At 44.8% G+C, this 25369-nt stretch overlaps 1 protein-coding gene across 2 annotated transcripts; it reads left to right on the forward strand.

Annotated features, from left to right (window-relative positions):
* Nucleotides 1–1685: 1685 nt before the first annotated feature.
* MAP3K8 (mitogen-activated protein kinase kinase kinase 8) lies at nt 1686–21409 on the forward strand. 2 transcript variants are annotated; one of them, XM_035545506.2, is made up of 9 exons: nt 1686–2073; nt 4691–4815; nt 5745–6105; nt 8913–9077; nt 10590–10851; nt 13717–13823; nt 17532–17684; nt 18306–18552; nt 20076–21409. In XM_035545506.2, exons 2-9 carry the CDS (start codon nt 4781–4783, stop codon nt 20207–20209), a joined length of 1464 nt encoding a protein of 487 aa, XP_035401399.1. In that variant the 5' UTR covers nt 1686–2073; nt 4691–4780; the 3' UTR covers nt 20210–21409. The 2 variants fall into 2 exon arrangements, with proteins under 2 accessions (XP_035401399.1, XP_050565027.1); XM_050709070.1 differs by lacking the exon at nt 1686–2073 and having other exon boundaries at nt 4542–4815; nt 20076–21408.
* The last annotated feature ends 3960 nt before the right edge of the window (nt 21410–25369 follow it).

Consider the following 25369-nt stretch of genomic DNA (forward strand, 5'->3'; position numbering starts at 1 on the left):
GCGTAAATTAGGGGTTGTGTGAGTACTGTGGGGATTAGCAGGACTTCGCAGGTCAGCTACACTCTTATTTACCTCCTGTAGAGCCTGCAAGTAATTGCTATAACTTTATTATCTTGGTTGTATATCCCAGGATGTCCCAGAAGACAGAGTAGATCGCTTTTAAAGTACTGCATTTTAATTAATATCCTATGTACCCATGCCATGGAGCAGAAATGTCGTTTTCCTCCATCCCTCCGTAGCACGTACATGAGTTTCCTCAGGAATCCTATGACACATCTTTCCTAAATTCATTGATGTGGAAAGAGAGAAACTCCTCCTCTTTGCCCTTTGAAGCTGGACTAAAAAAGGAAAATGGTTTAATTAAAATTAATTTGGGGGTTAGGGAAACTAATAACCGAGGCATGTTCCTGAAAGAGGATACCCAAAGTACCCTAGTGTGTGAGCTGCTGTGTATTAAGGATGTGTTACTCAGCCTGAACCTCCTACCTGCAAGCTGCTGCCCATTCTGCTCTCTCCTAGGTCCAGCCTCTCTCCCTTTTACCTCTCCTGTAGCCTGCCTTCTTCCTAAACCCCCTTCATTTCCTTCTTCTGTTTTTAGTTCCATTAATCATCGTCAACTTCCTTGCATTTATTCACAGGCATTTCTCAGCACATGCACTGAATACAGCAATCGAACAAGCCCAAAAGAAAAAGAAAGAAGACACATGTTTCTTAACGGGGCTTTGCCAATGTGTTTATCGCCTGTATGCTTTGGAGAAGCAAGCGTGTGCGAGCAGGGGTCAGCCCTGCCAGCAGCTCTCCACACGCTGGGTCGTGATGCTGAGGAAAACGAAGGCATCAGGTGGCGAGTCTGTCTGAACCCCTGTGCGTTCAGAACCACATCTGTGTTGTTTTGAATATAGAGAAGTAGCAAACCTGTAACCTTTAAACAAGGTGGTCAGCGTGTCTGGATAACGTAAATAGTAAAGGAGTTACACGTACTCAAACACTGAAACCTACCCTGAGTCTTTGTCCTGAAACTTTACTGGACTTCAGTCAGCAAAAAGTCCATTGTAATGCAGGTAATAAACAGAAAATGCAGCCTGTGTCTCGTGAGATTGTGAGAGAGGTTCAACTCAACACCTGCTACTGCTGCAGGAACCGCTTTGGGTGATGAGGAAGTCCCATTTCTCTCCTTAACCAAAAACTAATCGAAGAGAAGCTGCTGGGCAGCACAGTAGTCCTGCAAGTGTTACTGCCCTTTGGATGAGGAATAAAATGCAGTCCTGCCCCTTTTTGGCAATGGTCAAACTCATGCTACTGCCACCCGGAGTATTTTAATCCCAATGCCACTAGCAAATCCTACACATTGTTGTCCTAAATTCCAACAGACCCTCAGCTGAAGTTTTATTTAGATGATGCTTGAACTGAGTTCGTGTAGGAAGAGTGTACATTCTTCTGGAGTGTGTACGCCATGCAGGGGTACATGAGGGGCTGTGGGGACGGGGTTCTGCGAAGCCACCCAGCTGTCCCAGCAGAAACCACCGCGGGCAGGGACACACGCTGGGGACACACACAGGAGGAACACACGCTGGGGACACGCAGAGGAGTGTGTTGCACCGGTGTTCTCCGAGACGGGAAAACCACCTCGGGTCCCCAGCCACTTCTGCTGCCTTTCGGGTTTCTCTTTCACCAAACGGTTCTTCATTCCAGGATGATGCAAGGGCCGCTCAGACGTGCTCTCTGCCCTCACCCCCCCCGACATTTGGGGCTGTTTCAACGGGATAACCAAAACCGAGGGGAGGTGGGGGGGGTCACAGACACCCCCTTACCCCCCACTCCCGAACTCCCCGAGCCTCAGCGAGCCCCCCCGAGGCCGGGAGGGCGGCGCTTGCTCTCTCTCCTTCCAGTAAAGCGAAATAGAAACCGGGGCCGGAGCCCGCCGCTCCCCCGCCCCCGGCCAGGCCCGGGCGGTGCTACCTGCGCCATGCCCGCCCCCGGGACTTCCCCGCGGCCGCCGGCCGGCCCGGCCCGAGCGGCCCCGGCGCTGGCTGCGAGCGGACGGGCGGCGCGGCGGCTCCCGGAGCCCCGCAGGTAAGCCTTGGGGGGGGGGGGGGTGGAGACGGGACCGCAAAACCCGGCCGGAGGAAGGGGATCGGGGGGCTCCCTGCCGGCAGGTTTTGCTCTCGGGCAGCCCCTGCGAGCTGCCCCGGACGGGGAGCACCTGCCCGGAGCCCCTCGGAGCCCCCTCGTTGATGCTGTAAGCAAGGATTTGGGGGGTGTTATTTATTTATTTATTTATTTATTTATTTTTTTCCCAAGTGGGCATCTAAAATTATGAAGAAGTTGAAATTGTGTGTTTTTTCTTGATCTGTCAATAACCTGGGAAGCAACCGAGGCATTGATCTATTCATTTATTTGCCATCAGCGGTGGGCGATCGCCCGCGACTTAGACCAGAAAATTATTCCCTACAGGCAGCACAAGAGACCTTTATTTTGGATATATGTCAGTTTTGAGCCACTCAGCACAGCTTTTTAATTTTATTGAAACTTTTTGGTCGAGTGGTTGACTCTTGACATGCACGCACGCATCCCGCAGGGACTCCGAACTCGGTATCCAGTTACTCTTATTTTAACGCGGTGTATGTCACGTCAAAGCAGTACTCTTCCCAGAAAAAGGGTGTTAAGGAAATGCAATTCACGATAAATGGGAGAAATAAATCTTGGCTTGCAGATTGCACATGTGGTGATGTTGAAATAATGACAGAACTGGAGAAAGAGTCTTGTGCTTTAGCAACTGACCCAAGTGCTTGCATAGAGGGTTTTTTTTCTACTGTAGGTAAAAACAGATTTTTAACTGAGAGCATAGGTAAAACATACCTAGTGATGTAATTTCTTAATGTACGTGGATTGTAGAGAATGATTTGGATCATTAAGTTCCCACCACAGGTATTAGTGGAGAATTTTAGGGGAAAAAATGGAGAACAGATTCCCTGTTGGTAAACTGACACCTTTTTGCTAGTAGTGGAAATATAATGCATAAACTGCTGCATAATTTAAAAAATCAGCTTCACAGAGCCTAGACGCAGCTCTCGGTATGTAAACGTTTACTGCTTAGAATTTGCTAGGTTTGGGAGAAGTGACGGGCTTGCAGGTTTTCTCAAGCAGTAAAAGCACAGAACTGAGAATATGCTGGTAGTAGACACCTCTTGTTATTCAGGTGCCTTTGGGTAGTAGTTGGGCTGTTGAGAGTGATAGTTTTATGCTGTAGTCTGGGAACATTTGAGGGAACAGAGCTGCTATTTAGGGAAAGCTGCATTTACTCTAAACTGCACTGTTGTCTTATGCATGAAAACATCATCAAACAGTGAGTTGGTTCAATCGTGGTGCTTCCTTGTCCATATCCACAAAGGACTAAAGCTTCTCTAGGCTCGTGTTTTTCTTCTGAAAGTCCCTAAAGACTTGTTTCTAACTTGACCTTGCTTTTCACATGCAGTCCCTCAGTTCCTCTTATGACTGGACTGGGTGTTTCTTTTCTCTCCACCCCCATTAATTGAGCATCAAAAAAGCAATGAATAAAAGTCCTGCTGTGAGGAAAAAATAGAAATCTCCTTTATAATTAAGAGTAACCGCTTTCAGGCTTTCAGGGCAACCTTTAATTAGGGGGGGAGAACAGGAAGGCGAGATGCTAGGGGTTAGAAAACAGCCTTAGCTTGTTACTTCTTGTGTAGGTTGACAAAAACCCTGACCTCTCTCAGCACCCCAGATACAAGGCCTGTGTGCTCCCTGCTGAAGCAGTGCTAGCGACCGCAGGGGTTCCTCCTCCGCTTCCCCAGCGCTGGGGTCCCACACGTGGACCAGAGGCTGGATGCACGCTGATGAAGCACATTACCTCTGTCTGCCCAGGGCTGGGGGCTGGGGGCTGCTCTGTCAAAGCCACCACAGGGCTTTGAAAAGGTGGACGAGGTACCGCAGGCACTCCCCGTGCCTTTTCCTGTTCTGCCTCTGCCGAGTTTTCCTGCCCTGCCTTCCGAACTTGCAGCACATGGTCTGAACTTCTCTGCCAAGTTAGCCGTGTCATTTTACTCATTTTTCTTCAACGTTAGAGCTGACGTAAATGCTCTCTAACCCATGAGAAATATGTGCCGCAAAGCTTCCACGTCCTTGTGGGGAGGGTAAGAAAGATAATGATCATAATCAGAAACTGTACCTGGGTAAGCTGCATTGCTTCGTGGCCTCAGGGGACTGAGTCTGCTGCTTGTCCTCGAGATAAATAGGTTGTGCTTCTTTTCTTTTCTTTTTCTTTTTCTAAGTATCTTTTTGTCCGGTTGTTATCTTTTGCTAAGAATAGTTGGCTGCAGTGGGTTACGAAAAAGGGAAATGAGAGCTCTCAGTGTGTGGTATGTTCTGGTAGTAGAGACAGATCTCATTTTCCTCCATCTGCAAGCATGAGGCAGAGAGAATAAAACTCCAGACCTAACCATGGAAAACTTATTTTTCACTACTACCTGGAAATCTGGATGACAATACAGTAGCTTGATTCTTTTTAGCAGTCATCTTTTTCTGCCCAAAATCCCCTGTTATCTCAGCCTTGTGATTACTACTTTTTCTTTCCGTGAAGCCTGTGAAGCAAACGATCATATGAATATAAACCAGTCCTTCTGCTTGAGCTGGTCTGCCATGGCTTTATTTGTTTTGCTTTTTTTAATAGACTGCTACGGAACGCTGTGAAATTATCATTGGCGGTAAACACGGGTTCGAGAAACATGACGGCTTTGGGGATTATATTGAGACGTTTTTGATGGTTTTGCGTGATGTAACCAGGATAAATACAAGGTAAGTGCTCTCAGATATTTACATGTCAAAAACTATTTGTGTAAGTATATTAATGGCTGACCACGTATATGCGTTTTCCACTTGAGCAGAATACCTCTCTTTGGCTCAAGCTAGGAAACTGGGATGGGAATGGACTTCTTTGGATGTTGAATCCAGTTTCTCGTAGCTAAAGTCCACTTCAGCCAAACAGTCGAGGTTTATCCTAAAAGTTATTATTAGAAATAGCAAAGGCAGAACAAACTGCTGGTAACTGCTTCAAAAGCGCATTGCTTTTATGCTAGCTCCATTTCTGACTTTCTTCCTAAATTGGTGAAAATTTCAGTTCAAATCTAGTTCTGGTCAATCATTTGCAAAAAAAAATGGGTGGTGTATCTCAGCTGGTGACTGATTTGTGCTTTATACAGTGATACTAACAGGTGCTTATTACTAGTGGATGCTTATTAGCTTTGCTCTGTGACCTTCTCTTTCTGGACACATCATATAAATTGCTCACAGACTCTTGGGGATAAACTAATATGGTACGTTTATCTCTCTCTTTGTCATCCATTTCCAAATAATGCATCCTTTCATAGGCATTGAGGGTGCTCCTGCATTTTTGCATATCCAGCAAAATATAGCTGGTCCATGCTTCCCTACTGTGTCAGTACCTCTAATTAAAAGCTTTGATATAAAGTAAATTCCAAGACTGAATGATGGGAGAGGTTCACTAATAACTTGCAGAAGAATTTCGCTACTAAAGTGTTTTTCTCCTTTTCCTCTTTACTCAGTCTACTAGTGATGATTTTTTTTTCTTAATACAAAACAATTTTAAATCTGACTGTATATCGATGAGCCATCTGTCGCTCTGATCACTTCTTTTCCTTATTGCTTTGCTAAAACAAATTTGGAAGAAAAGTGTCTTCAGGTTTGTTTGTTTCTCTTTTTTTCAGGAGTGGTTTTGCAAAGTGGACAGTAATGGAGTATATGAGCACGGGTAGTGATAGCAAAGAGGAAATTGACTTGTTGCTAACTAATTTAAATATGTCTGAGGTGATAGACATCATGGAAAACCTTTATCCAGGTGGAGACCTTGCAGTGTATGAAGACAGCTTAATTACAATGTGTGAAGAAGCAAATCAAAATGAAGAACACGCGGAATCTTTACTGTTTTGTGAACGAGAGGTTTCTTTGATGTCCTCTGTCAAGTATGGGACTGTGGAAGACCTGCTTGCTTTTGCAAATCAGGTGTCTAACACTGCAAAACAATTTAAAGGATGCAGACAGCAAGAATCTGGAATCCTCTTGAATATGGTACGTTTCTTTTCTTTTTCCTTGAAAATAAGTAGGTATTAGGTATATTAGGTGTTTAAAGTTACTCCTGAATCTAAATAAAGATCACCCCCAGTCCCAGGAGTAACGGGCAGACTGTTGTTCCCTCTGGAAGCCTGGGCCTGGAGGAAATCCCTCAGGAGATCAAATCCAGCCCCTGCAGTCTCAGGCGGCTATGGAGAAAGATCTGCTGTTCAGAACGATCCACTCTGTGTTGCCTCTTGGTAGCCCTGGAGATTAGAAAACATTTCCCAACACTGAAGACAAACTTGAGAGACACAATTAAGAAAGAAAAAGCCACAACTCTGAGGGCTTACAGGGAGAGTTTGGGAGGTGGCGAGGGTTCTCCAGCGGCTTGTGCTCACGCAGTAACAGTTCATTATGCAAAATTCCCAAATAAAGGTCTAGCGTCTATTTTGGTAGAGTTGGTGAGTTCACTGTCTGCACAAAAATGTAAAACGTGGTAATGAGAGAGAAAGTACGTAGTATCAACTGCAACTTTCAGAATTACAATATTATCTAATATCACACTCTGCTGAATGCAAGCATGGGTGTGTTGTTTTGGGTTATGTCCATTTTTATTCCTGAAATGATTTGTGTTCTACAAGCACATATGGATATCAGTGTCATTGAAGTTCTACTAAAAATCAGTTGTTTTGGAAACAATCAATCATGAAATAGAAGTTTATTCATACATGTTTGTCCTGCTGCTTTGTTCTCTTAGTATGTTCTAGATCTATCATCTAAAATATCTTGCATGCCCTATGTTTTGCATGTGAGCAATGCTTGCTTGAGGCTTAATGAGTTTCTTAGGTGTGAAACAGCAAAGGGTAATGTTTTATTCTGATTTTGAGTATTGCAAAATGGTCACTTTTTGAACTGTAACACTGAAATGACACTAATATTAAATGTTTCCTATACTTAGGGTAGGCACTGTTCTACATACTCGGGGTTGTTTTGCTTGGATATTATTTCTATAGATGCATACAATTGGTATGAACCAAGTGTTATTAGGTGCACGTGACTCGTTGAGCAACTGAGGACTGGAGGCAGGGCCTTACCTATAGATGCGTTTCAACAGGCACATCTACATTGTAAATACCTACTGCATTTTAGTTGGGATCAGGCGTGTTTCTGATTGCCTGCTGACTGCCACAAACTGCACCGTGGCTTGCATCACGAAGAGCCTTGGAGCACACAAGCCGGATTTCTTTCAGCTGAAACTAAATTGGAAGATGATGGGCTATGGCCACAAATGAGCGTTCACTCCGCAACACCAGGCTAGGAACTAGTCCAGAGCCTCCTGAAATATGAATAGTGTGATGTTTCCTGCTCTCCTTTGTTCTGCAAATGCACTCCACTTGCTCTGTGTTGCTTACCAGGACAGCTGTAACCCACGTGGACTAGCTAATCTCAACCCCGTGAAATGCAGAAGTGCACAGGGGAGATGCAGGGGTTGGTACAGTCTTTGCTTTGGTCCTGGATGAGTAGCGTGGGGGCTCATTCTGAATATCAGCAAAACACCTTTGTTGAAAAGGCACTCTCCCCATCAGTTAAGATCTTATCCTCGCAAAAGTTAACAGCTTCTAAGAATTAACTTATTTCATATATTTAGATACTGGTCACAAATGACAGTTTTAGCAGTCAAGAAGATGCTTTCCTAAATCAAAAACACCGAAGTAGTTAAAGCACGGAGAGATTACGTGCATGACATCTTAAAAAGAAATCTAAAACCGGTAATCTTCCTAAGATGCTGTTATCTTACAAAGGGAGGCTGACGAGCTGAGCACATTGAGACCATGTGACAGGCACAGTGATAAATATCCTTAATCTACTTTTACATGCCTTTAAGAATCTTGGTTAGCTATCAGTAAATGGGTTAACCATATTCTGGATACTGGCAGTACTGTGTATCCCTGAATTATTTAGAAGCATATTCACTGGAAAGACTACTACTACGTTGGCTGAGAGAATATGAAGAGACTTCAGAGCCAATGTCAATACTAAGACAGGACTCATGTTGCTGCAGTTAGGAGTTTGGTTTCTCTGTCATGTGCAGAGGGAGGGAGCTCTTTCAGGGGAAGATTCAGAGCAAGATACTGACTTCAGTGCTCTGAACCGCTTCCTGAAGGACCCCTCCTTGCCCTGGTGATAGTGTAGAAAACCAGATCTCTATACGTTACCCACCTAAAGCAGATACTGTGATTTCCAGCCTTTTTTTCAGCTACAGTATAGGACTGTAAGAAGGTGGCTGGTGAGATTGTGGCAGACCTCTTCAACTGCTTACTAAGCAGCAGAAATTCTGATACAAGATGGAAAATTAAAATATGTTCCCCTAGCAGTCCATGTGATATTAGGAAATGCTGAAACTCTTGCTCACATCATATAAGATAGCCTGTGAGTAACAGGTATGTGGCATAACAAGTTAGCAGATTACAGGAAGGACAAACATGTGCAGGTAAATCTAATAACAAGAGGTGGGTAATTTCATTAACCCAGCTGCTGTTGTTGTTGTTTCAAGACAATTAATTGCAACTTACACTTTGTGAGTTAGTCACTCGAGAGAAACGTGGATGCCTGGGCTGTGAATGGATGCCACACCTCACATGCTGTTCCCATTTGGTGTTTCTAAATAAAGACTGCTGAACAGGTCACGTGCATCGTGCACATATACAAGTGATATTTTTTTTCCACAATGTATAAAATTAATTAGGCTTGAAGTGATTTTAACCTCAGTGTTGTTTTGCTTGTTTTGTTTTGTTTTTTTTTTTTTTAATTTAACTCCACAGATCACCCCCAAGAATGGCCGCTATCAAATCGACTCGGATGTGCTCCTGTTCCCGTGGAAGCTGACTTACAGAAATATTGGCTCTGACTTTATTCCTCGGGGAGCTTTTGGGAAGGTGTACTTAGCCCAAGATAGAGAAACCAAGAAACGAATGGCATGCAAACTGGTATGTTAGTTCAGTGGTTTTATCTCTGAGCAAACACTGGGTGACATGGTACATACGGTATATTTTCAAATATGTCAGTGTCAAATTCCACTGTTGGGCTGAATATTGCCCGGGTTTTGTAGGCCTACACAATGCAGGAGAAATGGACATTTTTAACTTTTGACTTGTTTTCGGTGTTTGGCCCCGAGACCTTAAAAGTTTCAGCATTGTGGAAGTATCTGGTAGCCCGTGTGGCTGCCCTGTGGGCAGGCCTGCTGTCCTGCGGCAGAAGAATTTCTGCTTGTCCTGCAGCACTCGTGGAGATAAAATATCAGTGTGGAATCACGTTCCTGCTGAAGGTGACAGTGAAACCCTGTTGCTGCAGATGGTTCTAGGATCTCACCCTTCAGCTGGGGCCTTCAGACATACGTTTTTGTTAGTCCAGTACAATTAATGTCTGTGTGAGTTCAGCTTACATGCAACTGTCATCGTGTTTTGGATGCTAGCTCAGCATAAAGTTGTGAGGTGTCTCAAGACAATTGCTGAGCACCTCTGTATTTTTCTGCAAGCCAATGTTTTCTTTCGACTTTACCTTTCAACATCATATTCTGACTTGAGTAGTAAATGTTTAGGGCCAGCAAAAGCTCAGCGGGGACACTCTTCTATATCTCAGCACTTGTGAATAAGCACCTGCTTTGCTTCTGTGCATGACAGAGCTGGGGAGACAGTGGTGTGTCCTTCCCTTGCGGCCACTGATGTGGGAACAGATTTAGTTTGCTAGCCCTGCATAACCCACTGCAAGGTTAAAGCTCCCTAATTCTTCTGAAAATGCAGACAATGTTTCTCAGAAAAATATTACTGTGTTAATTGCTTCACAGCCACAAGTTTGAAGGAAAGAGAGTAAAAAGAGTGGTAATAGCCTTGCTCTGTGTAAACAAACACTGCCTAGTGCTTTAATAGTCTGCCATCAGTACTTTCTAAAGAAATAGTGCTGAGTGCTCACTTTAAGGCGGATTTCCTGTCTTGGAAACCATAAAAGAAAGCTGATAAGGACTTAATCAAGGTCAGTAATGGTCTGGAGCATTGTTAGTCTGCAGACTGTGCTGAGCTGCTGAGCATTTCTTTGGTAGCACTGATCCACGTGTCAAATGGGTGTACAGCTCTCGTAGAGCCGATGAGTCTGTGCAAAGCTAATTGGAAAAGCAGTGGGACTTTTATCTCCTTCACCAGGAAGTTTGCTTAGAGCTTTTGCGTAACCACTAGTTTTTGACGGGAATTGTTACATTGCTTTTTCTGGAAGACTGCACTTTTTATTTGGGCACAATTCCAGAAACTCTCAGTTTTGAACAGGATGTGTTCCTCTGACTTGGGAAGGAAGAACAAGTCACAGGATCAGAATAAAGCATCGTATTTTAATAAGTGGATAGGAGTGCCTTGCTTCCTTCTTCGATTTCAATCTATAGGAAAACTAGTGTTAGTAGAGATATCCTGGGTCTTGAGCTGCTTGTATGTGGTTTTGTTTCCATCTCTTAGGTCCCAGTGGAACAGTTCAAACCATCAGATGTTGAAATACAGGCATGTTTCCGTCACGAGAACATTGCTGAGTTATATGGTGCTATTCTGTGGGACGAGACAATCCATCTCTTTATGGAAGCTGGAGAGGGAGGATCTGTCATGGAAAAGCTGGAGAGTTGTGGGCCTATGAGGGAATTTGAAATCATTTGGGTGACGAAGCATATCCTGAAAGGGCTTGACTTTCTTCACTCCAAAAGAATTATCCATCATGATATCAAACGTAAGTGTGTGATTCCTTGGGGTGCTTTATGTTCCAGGTCGGACTGGGGCTCCGATAAAAAGCCTGGTACGGAGCTGGGGTGCATTGCCTTGCGTCACAGGGAGGGAGAAACTGGATGACGCCCAACAAATAACAAGATCAGGTTCTTAAGATAACTTAGTTACACTATTTATTACTACTTTAGTAAAGAGGATGATTTGCAAGTCATAGTTCCTTTGCTTTCTTGAGCAACTCAATCTTGAAATAAAAACCTGAAGAAATAGAGCAAAATTATCAGTATGGATTAATCAGAAGTTTTCTTCTTTCCATGGAAATTTGCCAAGTATTTCCTTGCCCACCTTCCACTTGTGCCTTCTTTTAATAGTTTAGTGTTTGTGCAGGGCTGTTTCTCAGTTTGATTCTACTTTGGAACTAAATACATAATTTCTACTGCTTTTTCTTTTAACAATTATTGCAAATTTTAGCATGTTTGTTTTTAAAATCCTCTGGGCATTAACATGTAAATAATCAAAATGTATGGATATTAAAATTAGTAGATGAATATTACATTGCTTTAACATTCAACCTTAATGCATTACATGTAATTTAATATTAGATACTATTTCTCCCAGCAACTCCTCCCCACTGCAGACAGATAAATTGTGCCTGCCTTTCTCATAGTAGTGCTTCTAATTAAGATGCATCTCTTCTGCAAATTCACTTTTGTTAAAAATAGATTTTTTTTTCTGTGAAGTAGAAATATTCAAACTGGAAGTGTTAGGATTATTAATTGGCAGAAAGCGATTATCAAGCATCGCTAAATTTTGTTGGATTTTATTTTTAGATAATACGGGTCAGTGCTTAGATGGAAATTAATTTTCGTGTGTTTTAGGAGGAGGTAGTGGTGTTATGGGATATGTATGTGAAAGGAGCAGAGCGGGTGGTCTGTGGGGGTGTTCCTCGGCCTTGCACCCCCAGGACAGTTTGGAGGGAGCCACGAAATCCCACTTCAGCTGACCTTAGTCTCCACTGCTCTGGGGCAAGAGGTTCCTTTTCACCTCATGCTTGCTGTGTCTGCTGCCAGCACCAGGAGAGCTGGCAGGGGGCCGCAGCACAGGAGTAAGGGGCATCCTGTGTGGAAGCAGGAGCACCCTGTTTTTGCCAGAAGCACGGATTTAGGTCCCTCTAATTCTGAAATTTCAGGCTGAGGCGTGTGGGGTGCACCTGGGTGCAAACACCAGTGCTTCCTGGTGATGGCCTGCAGGTGTTGGACAGGCTTTGTCTGAGGTGTCCGCACTCCTGATGGGACCCGGTGCACTCTGCCCCAGATAGCTGACCTAAACGCCCCGTGTCGGGCAGGGCCGCCTCTGCCAGAGGGAACCAAGGTGTGTGGTTTTCCTTGCCAGGCGGAGTCAGTAGAAAAGGCTGTTATCCAAACATCTCCGATTTCTTCTTGGCCGAGTCCTCTTCTATTGAGTCTGTGGTGCTGACGCAGGAGGAGGTGGGGACTGTAGTGACAGAAAGGCCTCCTTGAGCCAGGAAGGAGGGGGGACGCTCTGTTGGCTCTTAGGAGTAGGTCAGTGCTGTACCTGATTTTAACCCTTCGTTGGGAAACTGTTAAATCATGAGGTTATTTGAGGGGTGTGTGGAGGGGAGAACTTTAGTTCAAAAGCCTGCAGACCCTCATCAGCTTGCTTAAGTGAGTGTAGGGTCAGTGGTGGGCACTTTCAGTCATGTCAAAGGAGGAGCTGTAGCAGAGCTGTCCCTCTCTGCGGGGTCCAGCTCTTCCTGTGTCCCAGCCGTGAAGCTAACATAGGGTGCAATCCCGAAGAAGTAGCTGCATTTATGGCAGTGCTGCCTTCTGCTTCAGTTTTATGTGGTCTTTGAAGTCTGTACCTTCAAAGTTAGCGCTACAGTTACACATTAAGTAATGCTCTTTCCTGGCACTTGTAAGTAGGCAACTATCTGGGAGATTACCTTGGGAACCCGTATGACCGAAATCAAAGTTTGTTTCTTCCCACTGTATGGTCATGGTGGGCATTATCATGATGGGAAAAGACCTGACTCCATGGTTTTCTTTAAGGGGAAAAAGTATTTTTGTAGCATAACTTGGAGACTTCATTTGTCTGTCTTAGAAAGGGTGAATATGAATTTCTCAAGGCTTACACAGAACATTACTTTGATAAACACTTGATCAGAAATACAACTGCAGAGAAAGCCTGTGAGTGCAAAGCTGTGCCTTAGGCAGAGTTTCATGAAGGAAAGTGAATTAAGCTCCTAGATATTGCTGCAATTCAGTGGGCGTTTGAAATTCTCTCTTTTCTTACTTTTACAGCTGTCTTCTGTCTTCTCTTATATTGAGCTGATGTTGCTGACCGGTGTGGCTGCTGTGGCAGGGCCTGAGCTCTTTATTTCTGTCTTAATTTAAATTGCTAGTGTTAAGAAATCTCTTGGTGACCGATAGTTATGTTGTTTATAGCAAGAGCTGCACAGCATGCTCTCAGTTTGGAGACAATGAAAGGTCTTCAGAGCAAGCCAGGAGGCTGGCTGTGCTAAGATGTCCAGCAATCTTCTAGCTTGCTCGCTTACCCTCAGCCATTTTCTCTCTCTCTTGCTCTATTATTATTTTATTTTTAGCTAGGAAAATGACCGAACATTGTTTTCTTTTACACAAACCAGTCTAGCTTGATTTTTTTTAAAGATATAATTAAAAATTGGTTCCGATCACTAGCAGACCTGTTTTGGCTAGGAGAAGGACTTTGTTGGCTGTTGGGACTGGTTGTGCTGGTCTCCAATTTCAGGCAAACATCCAAATGAAAGTCATGTTGTGAAATAAACGCTCAACATGCTAGAACCTTAAACGCCATCTTTTTGTTTTTCTTTTAGCAAGCAACATTGTCTTTATGTCAACTAAGGCTGTTTTGGTGGATTTTGGCTTAAGTGTTCAAATGACAGAAGACATTTACTATCCCAAAGACCTTAGAGGAACAGAGGTAAGGCACTAGAGGGACAAAAACCTCATTGTTGTATCACTCCAATTGCTGTGATGCTCAGGCTCAAATTTGGAGCTCAAGGGTAAATATATGTAATACTTTACACCAATGTTTGATATTAAGTTTTTGATAATCTCAATTTTTTTATTTTGAACTTGTTGAATGGAAAATCAAGTGTTACACTTTGAAAGCCTTATTGCCTTCTCTGCAGCCCCACTTATTAGTGGTTATTCAATATGAAGTCAAGGAGGAAACTGGGATCCACTATAGCCAAACAAAGGAACAATACTCTGGGGAGGGTGGTTTGCAGCAAATCAGCTGCTGGTCACAGACACTTCAGGAATTTGGTTCTTTTGTTCCATCAAAGATTTCTTCTGAGATACCAGCTGTGGACTGGGGTGACCTGCTCAGCATGGTAGTTGGACTCCTCCTTTGAAACCACAGAAATGACAAACCTGTGGGTTTTGATCTTTGGCATTTCTGAGCCGTGTTTCCCATATGTGTGTTGTCCTTATACACTATGGGGGTTATGTACTGCGTGGTTGATGGTTATCTGGTAAAATGCTTGGGCATTACAGTGAAGGAGGTGGGGGCCTTTTAAATGTTCTCAAGCACTTGAGCTCTGAACATGCAGAGAGGTCCTGCTCACCGCTTGGGTACTCTCATGCCACAGTGTTTCCAGGACTGGAGCTTTAGCAAACAACAGGCAGGGGTAATTAGCACAGATAGCTGCTGCAATTGTGGCTTTGCTTGTTCTCTGTTGCCAGAGAAGGTTGTTCACAGGAAATGCTTCAGCTTAACTGTTGGCACTTACCATTTCGATAGTCTTTCACAGCAGAGGCTTGTATTCGGAGGAGATACTCATATATTTGGCAGAGCATAGCACTCCTTGGCAGGGTAGGGTATAAACTAAGATTTCACAGAATGCCAACCTTGTTTGTTTATTTGTTTTCAAGATATTTGAGAAAATACTTGAGCATTTGTTTGCGTTGGCTTTCTGGTCAGAGGAGTTAAGAGCTGAAAATACTTGCTGTACTGGAACTAATGTGCTATTTTAGCATTTAATGTATATGCTTTGAACATATGTTGTACACTGTTAATAAAAAAATAGTGGGATGACGATAGGAAAAAAATGGGACGGAAGCCCTGCAGATGTGCGTAGGTGGGAACTTTGCAGGTTTGTGGAGCATCTATGTTCCACTCTTGGCTGATGGAGGACAGATCAAGTTTTTGTTAGTAAGAACAACTGTGAAAATCACAGTTGTTCTTCACTTAGTAGAAAGAGAGTCTGCATTGTTGAGTGCCTACAGTCATGTCCACGGAAAGCAGACAATCCACGCAACCCTGAAATGTGCAGGGGCTTGCTGTGTGCTGTCTTGGGGTGAGGGTGATGCAGTGCCAGTTTCTGGCACTGGCCATCCTGGTGTTCTGCTGCAGCACTGCGGGTGAGAAGTAAGGCTGTGGAGAGGCCGCTGGTGAAGGAGATGTTCAAATGCCAATTGAAAACTTACAGGAACATCATAAATGCTAGTGTATGGGGTTTTGTGCTTACAAGTTCTGTAGGTGCCCATGTTGAGCCTTGTGGAGTGCCTATTCCAGTTACCCATAAATGCCATCTGTAGTCTTTGATAGCACCGTTTTTCATGATTTTTTCCAAGTAAGATCTCGTCTCTTGCTCCAAAGTCATCCCTGAACTTCGCATCCTCTATTACGCAGCCTTAAGAAGTAGTGTGGCTGTCCAGGAGTGCTGCTTCTGAACATGTCTGTGTAATGACCTCACCTTCTTAGGGCCACAGTGCTGCCATGCAGACTCCTGCTTATGAACTGCCTGGCTTCTCTTGCATCTGGTACTGCCTGGGACTAGTTCCCACAAAGGAAGCTACAGCTGGAGTTCCTTCTCGCCTGTACATCTTGTCCTCTGAGGGTTTAGGATTTTTATTTGCTCCTGTAGCACAGAAGGTCTGTGTGTATGAATCCTCTTTGAGTTTATGAAAATGAATAGTTGCAATTCTGGGCAGAATAATTGAAAGATGGTTAAATTTTGTTTAGTTTCTGTAGTGTGAAAAATCTGGGTTTTCTGAACTACTTTTGTACAATGCATGCAGCACATTACACCGTGGTTGTGGTGAAGCTGCTCTGCAGGGCAGGCTTTCTCTAGGCGTTTGCTACGCTTTCTGCTGTGCTTCTGTCGCTTGTTAAAGTGCAGAGGCTTCAGCTGCAAACATCGGAGGGGAAAAAAGTTGTCTACTGAGGTTAATTGAACATTGAGGGTGTGACTCGTTTGCACGAATGCTGAACTAAGACTAGGACAGCACAAAAACCAGACCGTTACAGCTGGGTTGTGTCTGACTGGCAGACAGCTGCTAGCACAGCGACAGGAAGGAGCGGGAATGGGAAAGTATCTGGGGCTGGGCTGCCCTCTTTGGGGGCAACCAGGCTTTAGGCCAGACTAAATCAGTTTGCAGTCACAGCTTGGGTGCACGTCTTGCCTTTGCTTTTTGTCCCTGCAGTCAAGGTGCATCTTGGCCTTTGTCACACACTGACTGTAACTGCAGACAGGTTGTGGTTCCAGCGTCCTTTTTCTTCAAGAAGGCAACTTCTGTTTGTCTCTACAGACTTCACTGCAGTTGCACTGTATGTGCTAATTACTTATTTTATAAAAATGGGAACTCTTTTCTTTGCTCTGTGTGAAATTTAACCATGACAGCTGCCTTATTTTACCCTAACTCTGAGGAAAGCAATGGACAGGGGTCGGTAGCAGCCCTAGACGTCTGCTGAACCTTTGTACGTGCTTCCAACCCGAAGCTCTGGTGGCAGATGCGTGTGATTTACTGGGAAGTATTCCTGGGAATTTGCGTGAGCACTGCAGCCGTTCTCAATCTGCGGCAGCCCGCCGGCAAACCAGGCAGCGATGATTTAACTTCCTGCCCCTGTGGCAGTTCATGGCTTTTAACGCGATGCGTTGTGGCAGGGCAACTTGAACTAATTAAAGATCTGTTTGGCTCCTTCAGAGGGAAATGGGGTGAGGGAAAAGTGGAAACCAGAAGCGAACAGGACGGCTTGCCGACCGAGCTGCGCGTGTTGAACCCCCCCGTGCCTGCGGGCTGCGGCCGGGCAGCGCGGGCAGTTTCTGGCAGCAGCATGGGCTGGGAGTGCCTCCCGCATCCCGCCCTGCTGGTTCTCCTCCAGCTGCAGCTGCTGGGGACTTCCCTTTGAGCACCCCTGCCGCTCTGACAAATCCGAGCTTTTCAGTGAAGGGTTCGGATGGAAATGCAGCTTGGTTTAGAGGAGATTGGAATTCCTGGTTAAAAAAGGGGTGGGAGAGAGACACCTGCCTTAATAGCTGCTCTGGGGAGAAATCACACAGCAGGACTTGAGACCTGGCTTTTAACCTGTGCCCAGCCTCAGACCTGGCTTGTGCCTGACTACCCTATTTCTTAGGGCAGTGCCCCAACGTGCAGGTTATTGGATAGCGGGGGGAGAGAAGGCTGATGAAGACATGAATGAGTGTACCTGCCAGTTCTGTCCAAAGAGTTGTGTATTATTCAGTGTAACAGAGCAGAAAATCTATTCCACAGCTGGTGCTCGGTCTCCAGGCTGCAGGTACCGGCGGGATTAGTGTGTGTGTCTCAGACAACAACATGTCACAATTGGTCTTTGCTTGTTGTTTTCCTCTATTGATTAATCTTCTCTGACTACTCTCCACAGATTTACATGAGTCCTGAAGTTATCCTCTGCAGAGGCCACACGACAAAAGCAGACATCTACAGCATGGGAGCTACTATTATTCATATGCAAACTGGCATCCCGCCCTGGGTGAACAGATACCCTCGCTCTGCGTATCCATCCTACCTCTACATTGTAAGTGCTCGTAGAAAAGCCATAGCTCTGTTTCAGTCGAAGGGTTTCCTGTGCTCTTGTTGGGAAAGCTCCAGTCATATAAAGACTATCAAAATATTTGTCAGAGAGATGATATCATCCTTTTTGCTTCGGGGGAGGGAGGGAAGAAGCGGGTTTTGATCATTTAGGGGAAGACAGAAGCTGAGCTGGAGTCATCTCTGTGGTCTGTGTTACAATTTACAGGCCTTGGGTTTCCTGCAAGGACAGGGTTAGAACAGCGTGAAACTTCATTGGAACAAGCCCGTCTGTGTCCTACTAGTCTGTTTTGCTTAGAAGCTGCAGATAAAAACAGAGCTTGGCAAATTTGATTCTGTGGTTCGCCCACTGTGGTACAGAAGTCTGATGAATTTGCATAGCACTGGATTTTATACTTGCTTGGGTTGCTTTGAGTTCTTAACTTTATGATAAAATCTGATAAAAGGTGGATTTTGTGTGGTTGCATATTATGTTCTAATTGATCAGCACAGCTTGGAAAGCTGGTGAGTTTAAGTGGGGAATTCCTTGACCGCTAATGTGATTATCTGTGACTTCCTTTTCCATTGTTTCTGGAATAACTGTTTCAGTCTTTTTTTATTCCAATAGATACACAAGCAAGCTCCCCCCTTAGAGGACATTGCTGAAGACTGCAGCACTTCCATGAGGGGGTTGCTAGAAGCAGCTCTGGAAAGGAATCCTAACCATAGACTGTCTGCCTCAGAGTTACTGAAACATGAAGCCTTACACCCACCCCCAGAAGAGCAGCCACGGTGCCAGAGTCTGGACTCAGCATTGTTTGAAAGGAAAAGACTACTTGCAAGGAAGGAGCTGCAGTTACCAGAAAACATTACAGGTAAATAATATCAGCCTTACTCACCTTGCACTTTGTAGATTTTACTTTGTGTTAAACTTTGATCTGACTAAGTGTTTAGAAACAAGCTATACTCAAAAAGCTTCTGGAAAGAGACCAGTAAAATCCCAACAGATGAGGTCAGACCCAGAACTCATTAAGAGTTATGTGAAACGCCCGTTGACTTCAACTGGGGAAGAACTTAGCCTGCATTCTGCAGCTCTGGAAGGAATGGCTCATGAAAAAGCAGTGGCAATCATTCAAGGCAGTTCTTCATGAAGTATAGGTTGCTGTCCCAGTCCTAGAGATGTTTTACTGATGCTACTGATTTGTTTTTTAACAAAAAAATTTTCAACAATCACAATGAAAAGTATCGCTTTTTGCCTCCTTAAAGATAAGACACACACAAAACCATAACTGTAATGATGCTGTCAAAAGTATAAGCCCTCTGTTTTAAAAATGAAAATAACTGTGGGATAGAATTCACTTCCCTTGTGCATTAATAATTGCTTTATTAACATGTCAATAATAACACGTGAACCATTTAAAAAACAAAACAACAACAAAGCTTGGTGTGTACTCAGATAATATCAGGCCCAGGGGAGTTTGGGGATCAGTAACCTGCTAGCAGGCTTCAAAATGCTTTTCTTCTATTTCTAAAATATGTTAGGATCATCCTGACAAGGGGCATTTTAAAAGTGACCCCAAACAAATAGTTTATTTTATTGTGATAATTATTTGAAAAAATATCTATGCAAAATTTTGGGTGCTCTAGTGCATAATTGTTGCACTGAAACCACTTAACATCTAAAGTAATCACTGCCTTTACGTCTGTAATGGCATTGCTCCTTCTGGATTTTGCCTTGTGTGTGCATAATCTTTTGACTACAGGCAATATGAATTGATTTTTTGGTAAGAATATTTGGCTATTAAACTGGAATTTTAATTTAGGTGCATGAGATTCCAGGACACTCATTACACAAGTATTTTGGGGATGTTCTGTAGCTGCAAATTTCTTCAGATGTTGATTTAAAAGAAAAAAAATTCTGAGGATGATGGTCCTAGGTTTGTTCTGTACTGTACACCCAGTGGCACAAAGAGGATGTCATTTACTTAAATGAAAATTCCCCTCTAATGAAGGGGAATTCTCAACTGGCAGAAAACTAGTGGAGTTTTTTTATTTCTTGCACCAACCTCTCCTTTAGTACTGTGGCTTGGAGAATGAGGAACCTCTGTCTGGTTGTCCCAGCTGGTAGAGGATTTTTTGAAATATTTGAACGTATTTGCTGTTTGCAGTAGCAAGCTGCTTACCGTTCTTTGCCCTAGAGTTACGAGTTGATTTGGTATCTTCCATTTTATTTTATATGAGATTTATTTTATATTGTCTTTACAAATTGAGAGTTCTAAAGCACAGGTAAATAAAAGCAAATGCTAGGCCAGTTATTCCAATAATGCCTGTTACTGTGAAACTGCAGTAATGAAGCTGTTTGTGCAATAGTGACATGCTTTGTCTCTTTCCTTTTTAGATTCCTCGTTGTGTACCGGGAGCATGGAGGAGTCAGACCTGCTAAAGAGGCAAAGATCACTCTACATAGACCTCGGAGCTCTAGCTGGTTACTTCAATATTGTCAGGGGACCACCAGCATTAGAATACGACTGACTCAGTAACATTTTATGTCGGCAGGTCAGAAATGGACCTCTACCTCTTAAAACCTGATTTTAAGACTTGACTTTCAAATTTGTACATAAAAATATTGCCATTGTAGGCTGTAAAATGTGAATAGTGTTTAATTGCACAGATGATTAAGCTAAACCCTTTGGGGCTTTGATAAGCTGATGCCAAGCAATGATATTCGTGCGTCTGCTGGTTGACCAACAAGAAGACGGCAAAAAGAACACTGCTGGGAGCGCCTCGTTCTTGGGAGATCTTCCTGTGCTGGGTCTTGCACTTTCATAAAGCTTATATTATATGCTTGCAACTACTGCCATCAAAAAAAAAAAAAAAAAAGAGCATGTGGCCCATAAGATCTGGTCTATCTGAGCTGTCCTTAGTGAAAACCTTCCTAAAACGAAGTCCTTGTTCAGTCTTTGAGATGTGGCCAATCTCTGGTCGTTCTCGATGTAAATCAGGACCTTCCTTAAGCTGAGCTAGTTTCTCTCAGCTGCCCTCCGGAGTCAGAGCATCACTTGGTTACAGATATGTTTCAGCTTTGCATCTTCCCTGGACCCCCTGCTCTGTGGGTGGAGGGAATCCATCACTGGCTGTATCTGTTAGCTTTGGGAGTAGCTCAGCAAGCTGGTCCTGACAGCACGCGGCAGTGACTCCACCTGCTTTCGATGTTACAGATGCTGCAAGGATACCTCAGCTAGTTTTCAGGGGTAGGGCAGATGTTATTTCCTATTGGTAACAGTGGACAAGCTCCAGACTCTTGCTTTTTAATACTTCAAACTTGTACACGTGTATAATTGGCGTGAGCGCTGTGGTTTGGAAAGCGTGTCATTAGTGACAAGCTGTGTTTATGTTCCTATGGAAATGGAATTATATTGTTCTTGCTGTGCCTCATTCATTTGAAACACGATGTTTTGGATGATAGTAAAACTATGTGAACTGCATAGTTCTGTACATCCCATGGGATGAGAACGTAAACTTTTATAAAACTCTTTGATGCTTAGGATGACTCTTTTTAAGCGTTTGTGTTAAAATGGCATACTATGTATGTTGTACACTGAATCTTTTCTGAAGCACAGTCTCTTTTTCATACATCTATTATTTAATGCTGCTCCTATCTAACATATAATCTTAAACAGATGATTTCTAGTTTGATACTGATACAGTCAAATGAATAAATCCAGCTCAGTGCCTTGAGACGTGGTCACTCTGTTCTTCGCTCTTTGAAATCAGCATGGGGCTGTGATCCTTCTACCTCCCCTTCCACGGCCCAGGTACATATGTGCATTGTTCCACGTGCTGAGGTGTGGGGTGAAGGGTGTTGCTGACACATTTGGGACTCTAATGACAGAAAACTAGTGTTTCTGACAAAATCTCACCTAGACCACAACACTCCTTCTGGACTGCCTGAACGTTGCACAGCAGTTGTGTGCAACATGCAACACCTCAGTCCTGATGGTAATTTCTGCAAAAAGTCCAGTTGGGAATAGCCAACCTGCCGCGTACTTACTGCGGAATCTCCAGATGGCTAGCTGCTTTGAGGAGAGCTCTGCAGGGGAGCCCTCCTCGTATTCATTCTGGCTGTAGCAATCAGGATATTCGGGGTTCAGACTTTCAGTGGAGCTGACTTACAGGAAAGGTGGCGTAATGATTTGGATACTCACCTGTGCCTTGAGGCATGTGGGTGCAATTTTCTGATGTCTTGCTGCTGGTTTTTGATCTTTAATGAGATTCACAGAACCAATGGGAAGCAGCTTTGGATGGTGGTGGGTTTAAAATCTTTTCCCCGATTTCCTTTCTGAAAAATTAAGACGTTTATCCTTGTTAAACAGTAGCTAGATGTTACAGAAATGCTTATCAACTACTGAGATACTACAAGGTGAGAATTACAGGCTGCTAGGGAGCTTGAAAAATGTTACGGTGATTTTGTTGTTGTATAATGTGGTCCTCCTCTTCCCCCCACCCAGCTAAACAATTCAGCATGGGAATCTGCATGTGGGGGCAGGCTCACTGATTAAAATTTGTTCTTAGTGTATGGCTGGTATGTGTCTTCACACCATGCAACTAATATCTGATCAGGTTATCCAAAGTAATTACACTTTACTTGTTGCCAGATATCGGTGATAAGGTCTGGCTGCGTGAACCAGTAGCTCTTTATGGTCACATCCACAGGTCTAAATCGTATGAGGCTGCATGATAAATATCACCTCAGAGGCCTGGTACACAACCAACAAGTAGCTGTTCAGGTGCGCTAAACACCAGCTGGTGCTACCAGTGCTGAGAACTTCCTAATAGCTGACGATAATATTTCAGGTGAGCCGCAGGCTGCGGCTGAGCAGGGATTTCTCTCTGGCATCACATCCCAGGCAGATCATATCCCTTGGTGTATCCCACAGTGCTTGTTCCCTGTGCACTGGAGGTGGAGGGATGATGGAGTGGGAATGGAAAGGGGTGGTAGGAAAGCTGCCACCTGGGAGGATGGCTGGTCTGCCCCGAGCAGTGGGATTTTGCAAATGGGTTGCCTTTGTGTTAATGCCTGGCGTGTAAGTTTCATTTTCTCCTGGGGGAATAGCGAGACCGATGCTAACTGCAGAGGGAAATGTAAGTGTGTGGAGAAAAACAGCTCTGGGTTGCAGTTAGTGAAGCAAAACACTGTTTGGAGCCAGAGCATCCATTTCTTTTCCTTACAGGAAAGCCCAGCAAGGTGCATTTCTAAAACTATCCCATCCAAAGCTAATCATCTGGGCGATGGAAAAACAAGTTCTTTATAAACTCTGCATACTGGCAAAACTCAGCAACGCCCAAAAACTCCAGACAGACCTTGGGAGTGGCTCGTTACGGTCCCGGGCTGCACGCACGCTGTTTCAGGCTGGCCACTGGCATAGCCCTGCTGGCTGATGCTGGGGCACCGTGACTCACCAGGGAGGAGATGAGCGGCTGCCCCACGCCTCCCACAGCAGGCAGCACTGCCTGCCACGTGAGCTGCGCCACGGTACAGGACAGAAGGTGGGCTTGTCTGGAGCAGGACCGATGGGAGAGGAGGGAGGAGAGCTGGGGTTGCCCCAAAGGGAGCTGTGCAAGAGAAAAGGGGTGCGTGTACATCATGCAACAGCAGAGTCAGGGCTGCCCTTAAATCTGGTTGCAGATATGGACCTTGTTTCAGCAGGACCCAGTTTCAGAGGGAGGATGCTGCCGCAGAGTCCACACACATTGGGCTATACTGCACTTGCAGGCCACAACATTAAACATAGTTTTGACAGTCAAAAAAACCACCACCACCACCACCAACAACAAACAAAAAAAAATGTTGATGTCTGAAATGTTTTAAATCCTTCCTGGTGCTGACAGCAAGCCCCACGCTGAAGCACCACACGGCTGCAGAAGGGTGATGGATGGAAATGAGAGACAAGACAGGGAGCAACATGGAGAGGAAGAGGTGGCAGGAAGGTGTCCATCAAAGCTGTGGAGCCAGCCAGCAGCTAGGGGCCTGTTGGGACTGCTGGCGGTATGAAGGAAGGGCAACCTTTACTGCAACACATGCATACAGCAAGCCAAGACATTTCTTCTCCCCCCTCCCCAAAATAAAAAATAATTAAAAACAGCGGTTTGCCAAAAGTGGAAGTCTTCAAAACTGGGGTGAGAAATCACATTGTTGGTCTTTTCCCTTTGCCAGCTCTCCCCTCACCTGTCCTACACCACAAGGGAGCAGGAGCTGCTGTGCACGGTCCCAGCACACACAGACCCTGGGCACACCTTGCAAAGGCTACTTCAAGAGTCTTGATCCTCAGTGGCATAAAGTTGCCCTCCAGCTCTGTTGTGCTTTACTTTTCTGCAAAATGCCCACAGTTCTTCTGTCCGCATTACTTGGTGTGTTTATGCCAGCTCTGTGGCTGTTGGACAGCAAGGTTTCCAGACCTGGTATCCCCATTACCCTCGGTAGCTGCCCTCCTATCCCAAATCATGTCCTCTCCCTCAGCACCACAGGGACCGTGCTGGTGCTTTCTGGCATGTGGCAGTGGCAACACCAGAGCACCAGGGATGCTGGCAAAGGCTCCTGCTAAGGGACATGTCTGAAAAATCATCCCCAACCCTGTGCAGCTATGGCTGGTCGGAGTGGCTCCTTGCTCACCCACAGACCTGCTGCGGCAAGGACACGTGTGCTGCATCCCCATGGTTCCCAGTGGCGGTGGTTTAGAGTGAACACAAAACCAGGCTTCACTGGTTCATCCAGAGTTAGCCAAAAAATGTTTTCATGTATACATTGGGTTATTTTCAGGGAAATCTGGATCATTTTCTGTGTAAGAAAAGATCTTTTCATGCAAGCAAGGTTACCCCTTGAAGTCAAGTTGGCTCCCTCACAGAAATATGAAAACATCCTTGGCTGCAACACATCAATAATTCATCTTGCCAAAAGAGCAACATTTCAGGGAAGGGAAACGACCCAAAAAAAGATAAAAATGTTCAGGAAGTTCTGGCTCCCTTTCTGCACTTTTATGCAATTGCTACCACAGCTAGGGTTTATTTCCCAGCTTTGCAGCACGACTCCTGCATTAACCATGGAGGTACCTCTTCGCCTTCCCTGTAACACACACAAATAAGCACATGTTTGATAAGAAGTCAGAAATGAGGTGGAAGGAGGAGGCCTTGAGGTACGTCTCTGCGCGTGCACATCTTATGGAGAGGCGTGGTATTTCCTCCTGCACCCATTAAAGCTGTGCACGGGGCCAGAAGCATTCCTGCCTCCATGACGAGCACGGGGTGACTTCCAGCTCGCGTTTATCAGGCGGGTGCTTGGGCAGTACTTCACATTCAGCCACTGGCAGCCAGACTTTGGTGCATGCCTGGCCCACGTGCCTGTCAGCAGGTGTCCCTGCACCCCTCATCTGCTGGCACATGAAGGGAGAGGAAAACCAGCCAGCAGGCCTCTTGGTGGGCCCGTCGCAGGCTAGAGTCCCTTCCCATGCAGACCTCCAGGCTGCACGGGCAAGGGGAAGTTGTTTTCTCCATGTGTTTGAGAATCACAGATTGGTTAAGGTTGGAAGGGACCTCTGGAGGTCATCTGGAAGATGACCTGACTTGCTCACAAAACCCGCTTGCCAGGACACCTGGGAGATGAAACCAGCATGGCCAGAAGGCCTGCTGGAGCTGATG

The sequence above is a fragment of the Cygnus atratus genome, chromosome 2, assembly GCF_013377495.2.
Source record: "Cygnus atratus isolate AKBS03 ecotype Queensland, Australia chromosome 2, CAtr_DNAZoo_HiC_assembly, whole genome shotgun sequence".
Classification (NCBI taxonomy): domain Eukaryota; kingdom Metazoa; phylum Chordata; class Aves; order Anseriformes; family Anatidae; genus Cygnus; species Cygnus atratus.

Excerpts from the sequence above, each read along its gene's own strand:
- MAP3K8 (XM_035545506.2), top strand. The coding sequence starts at position 4,781 with ATGGTTTTGCGTGATGTAACCAGGATAAATACAAG. Across the intron at positions 10,852-13,716 it reads TATCCATCATGATATCAAAC|CAAGCAACATTGTCTTTATG; the intron begins GTAAGTGTGTGA and ends TTTTTCTTTTAG. Across the intron at positions 18,553-20,075 it reads GTTACCAGAAAACATTACAG|ATTCCTCGTTGTGTACCGGG; the intron begins GTAAATAATATC and ends TTTCCTTTTTAG.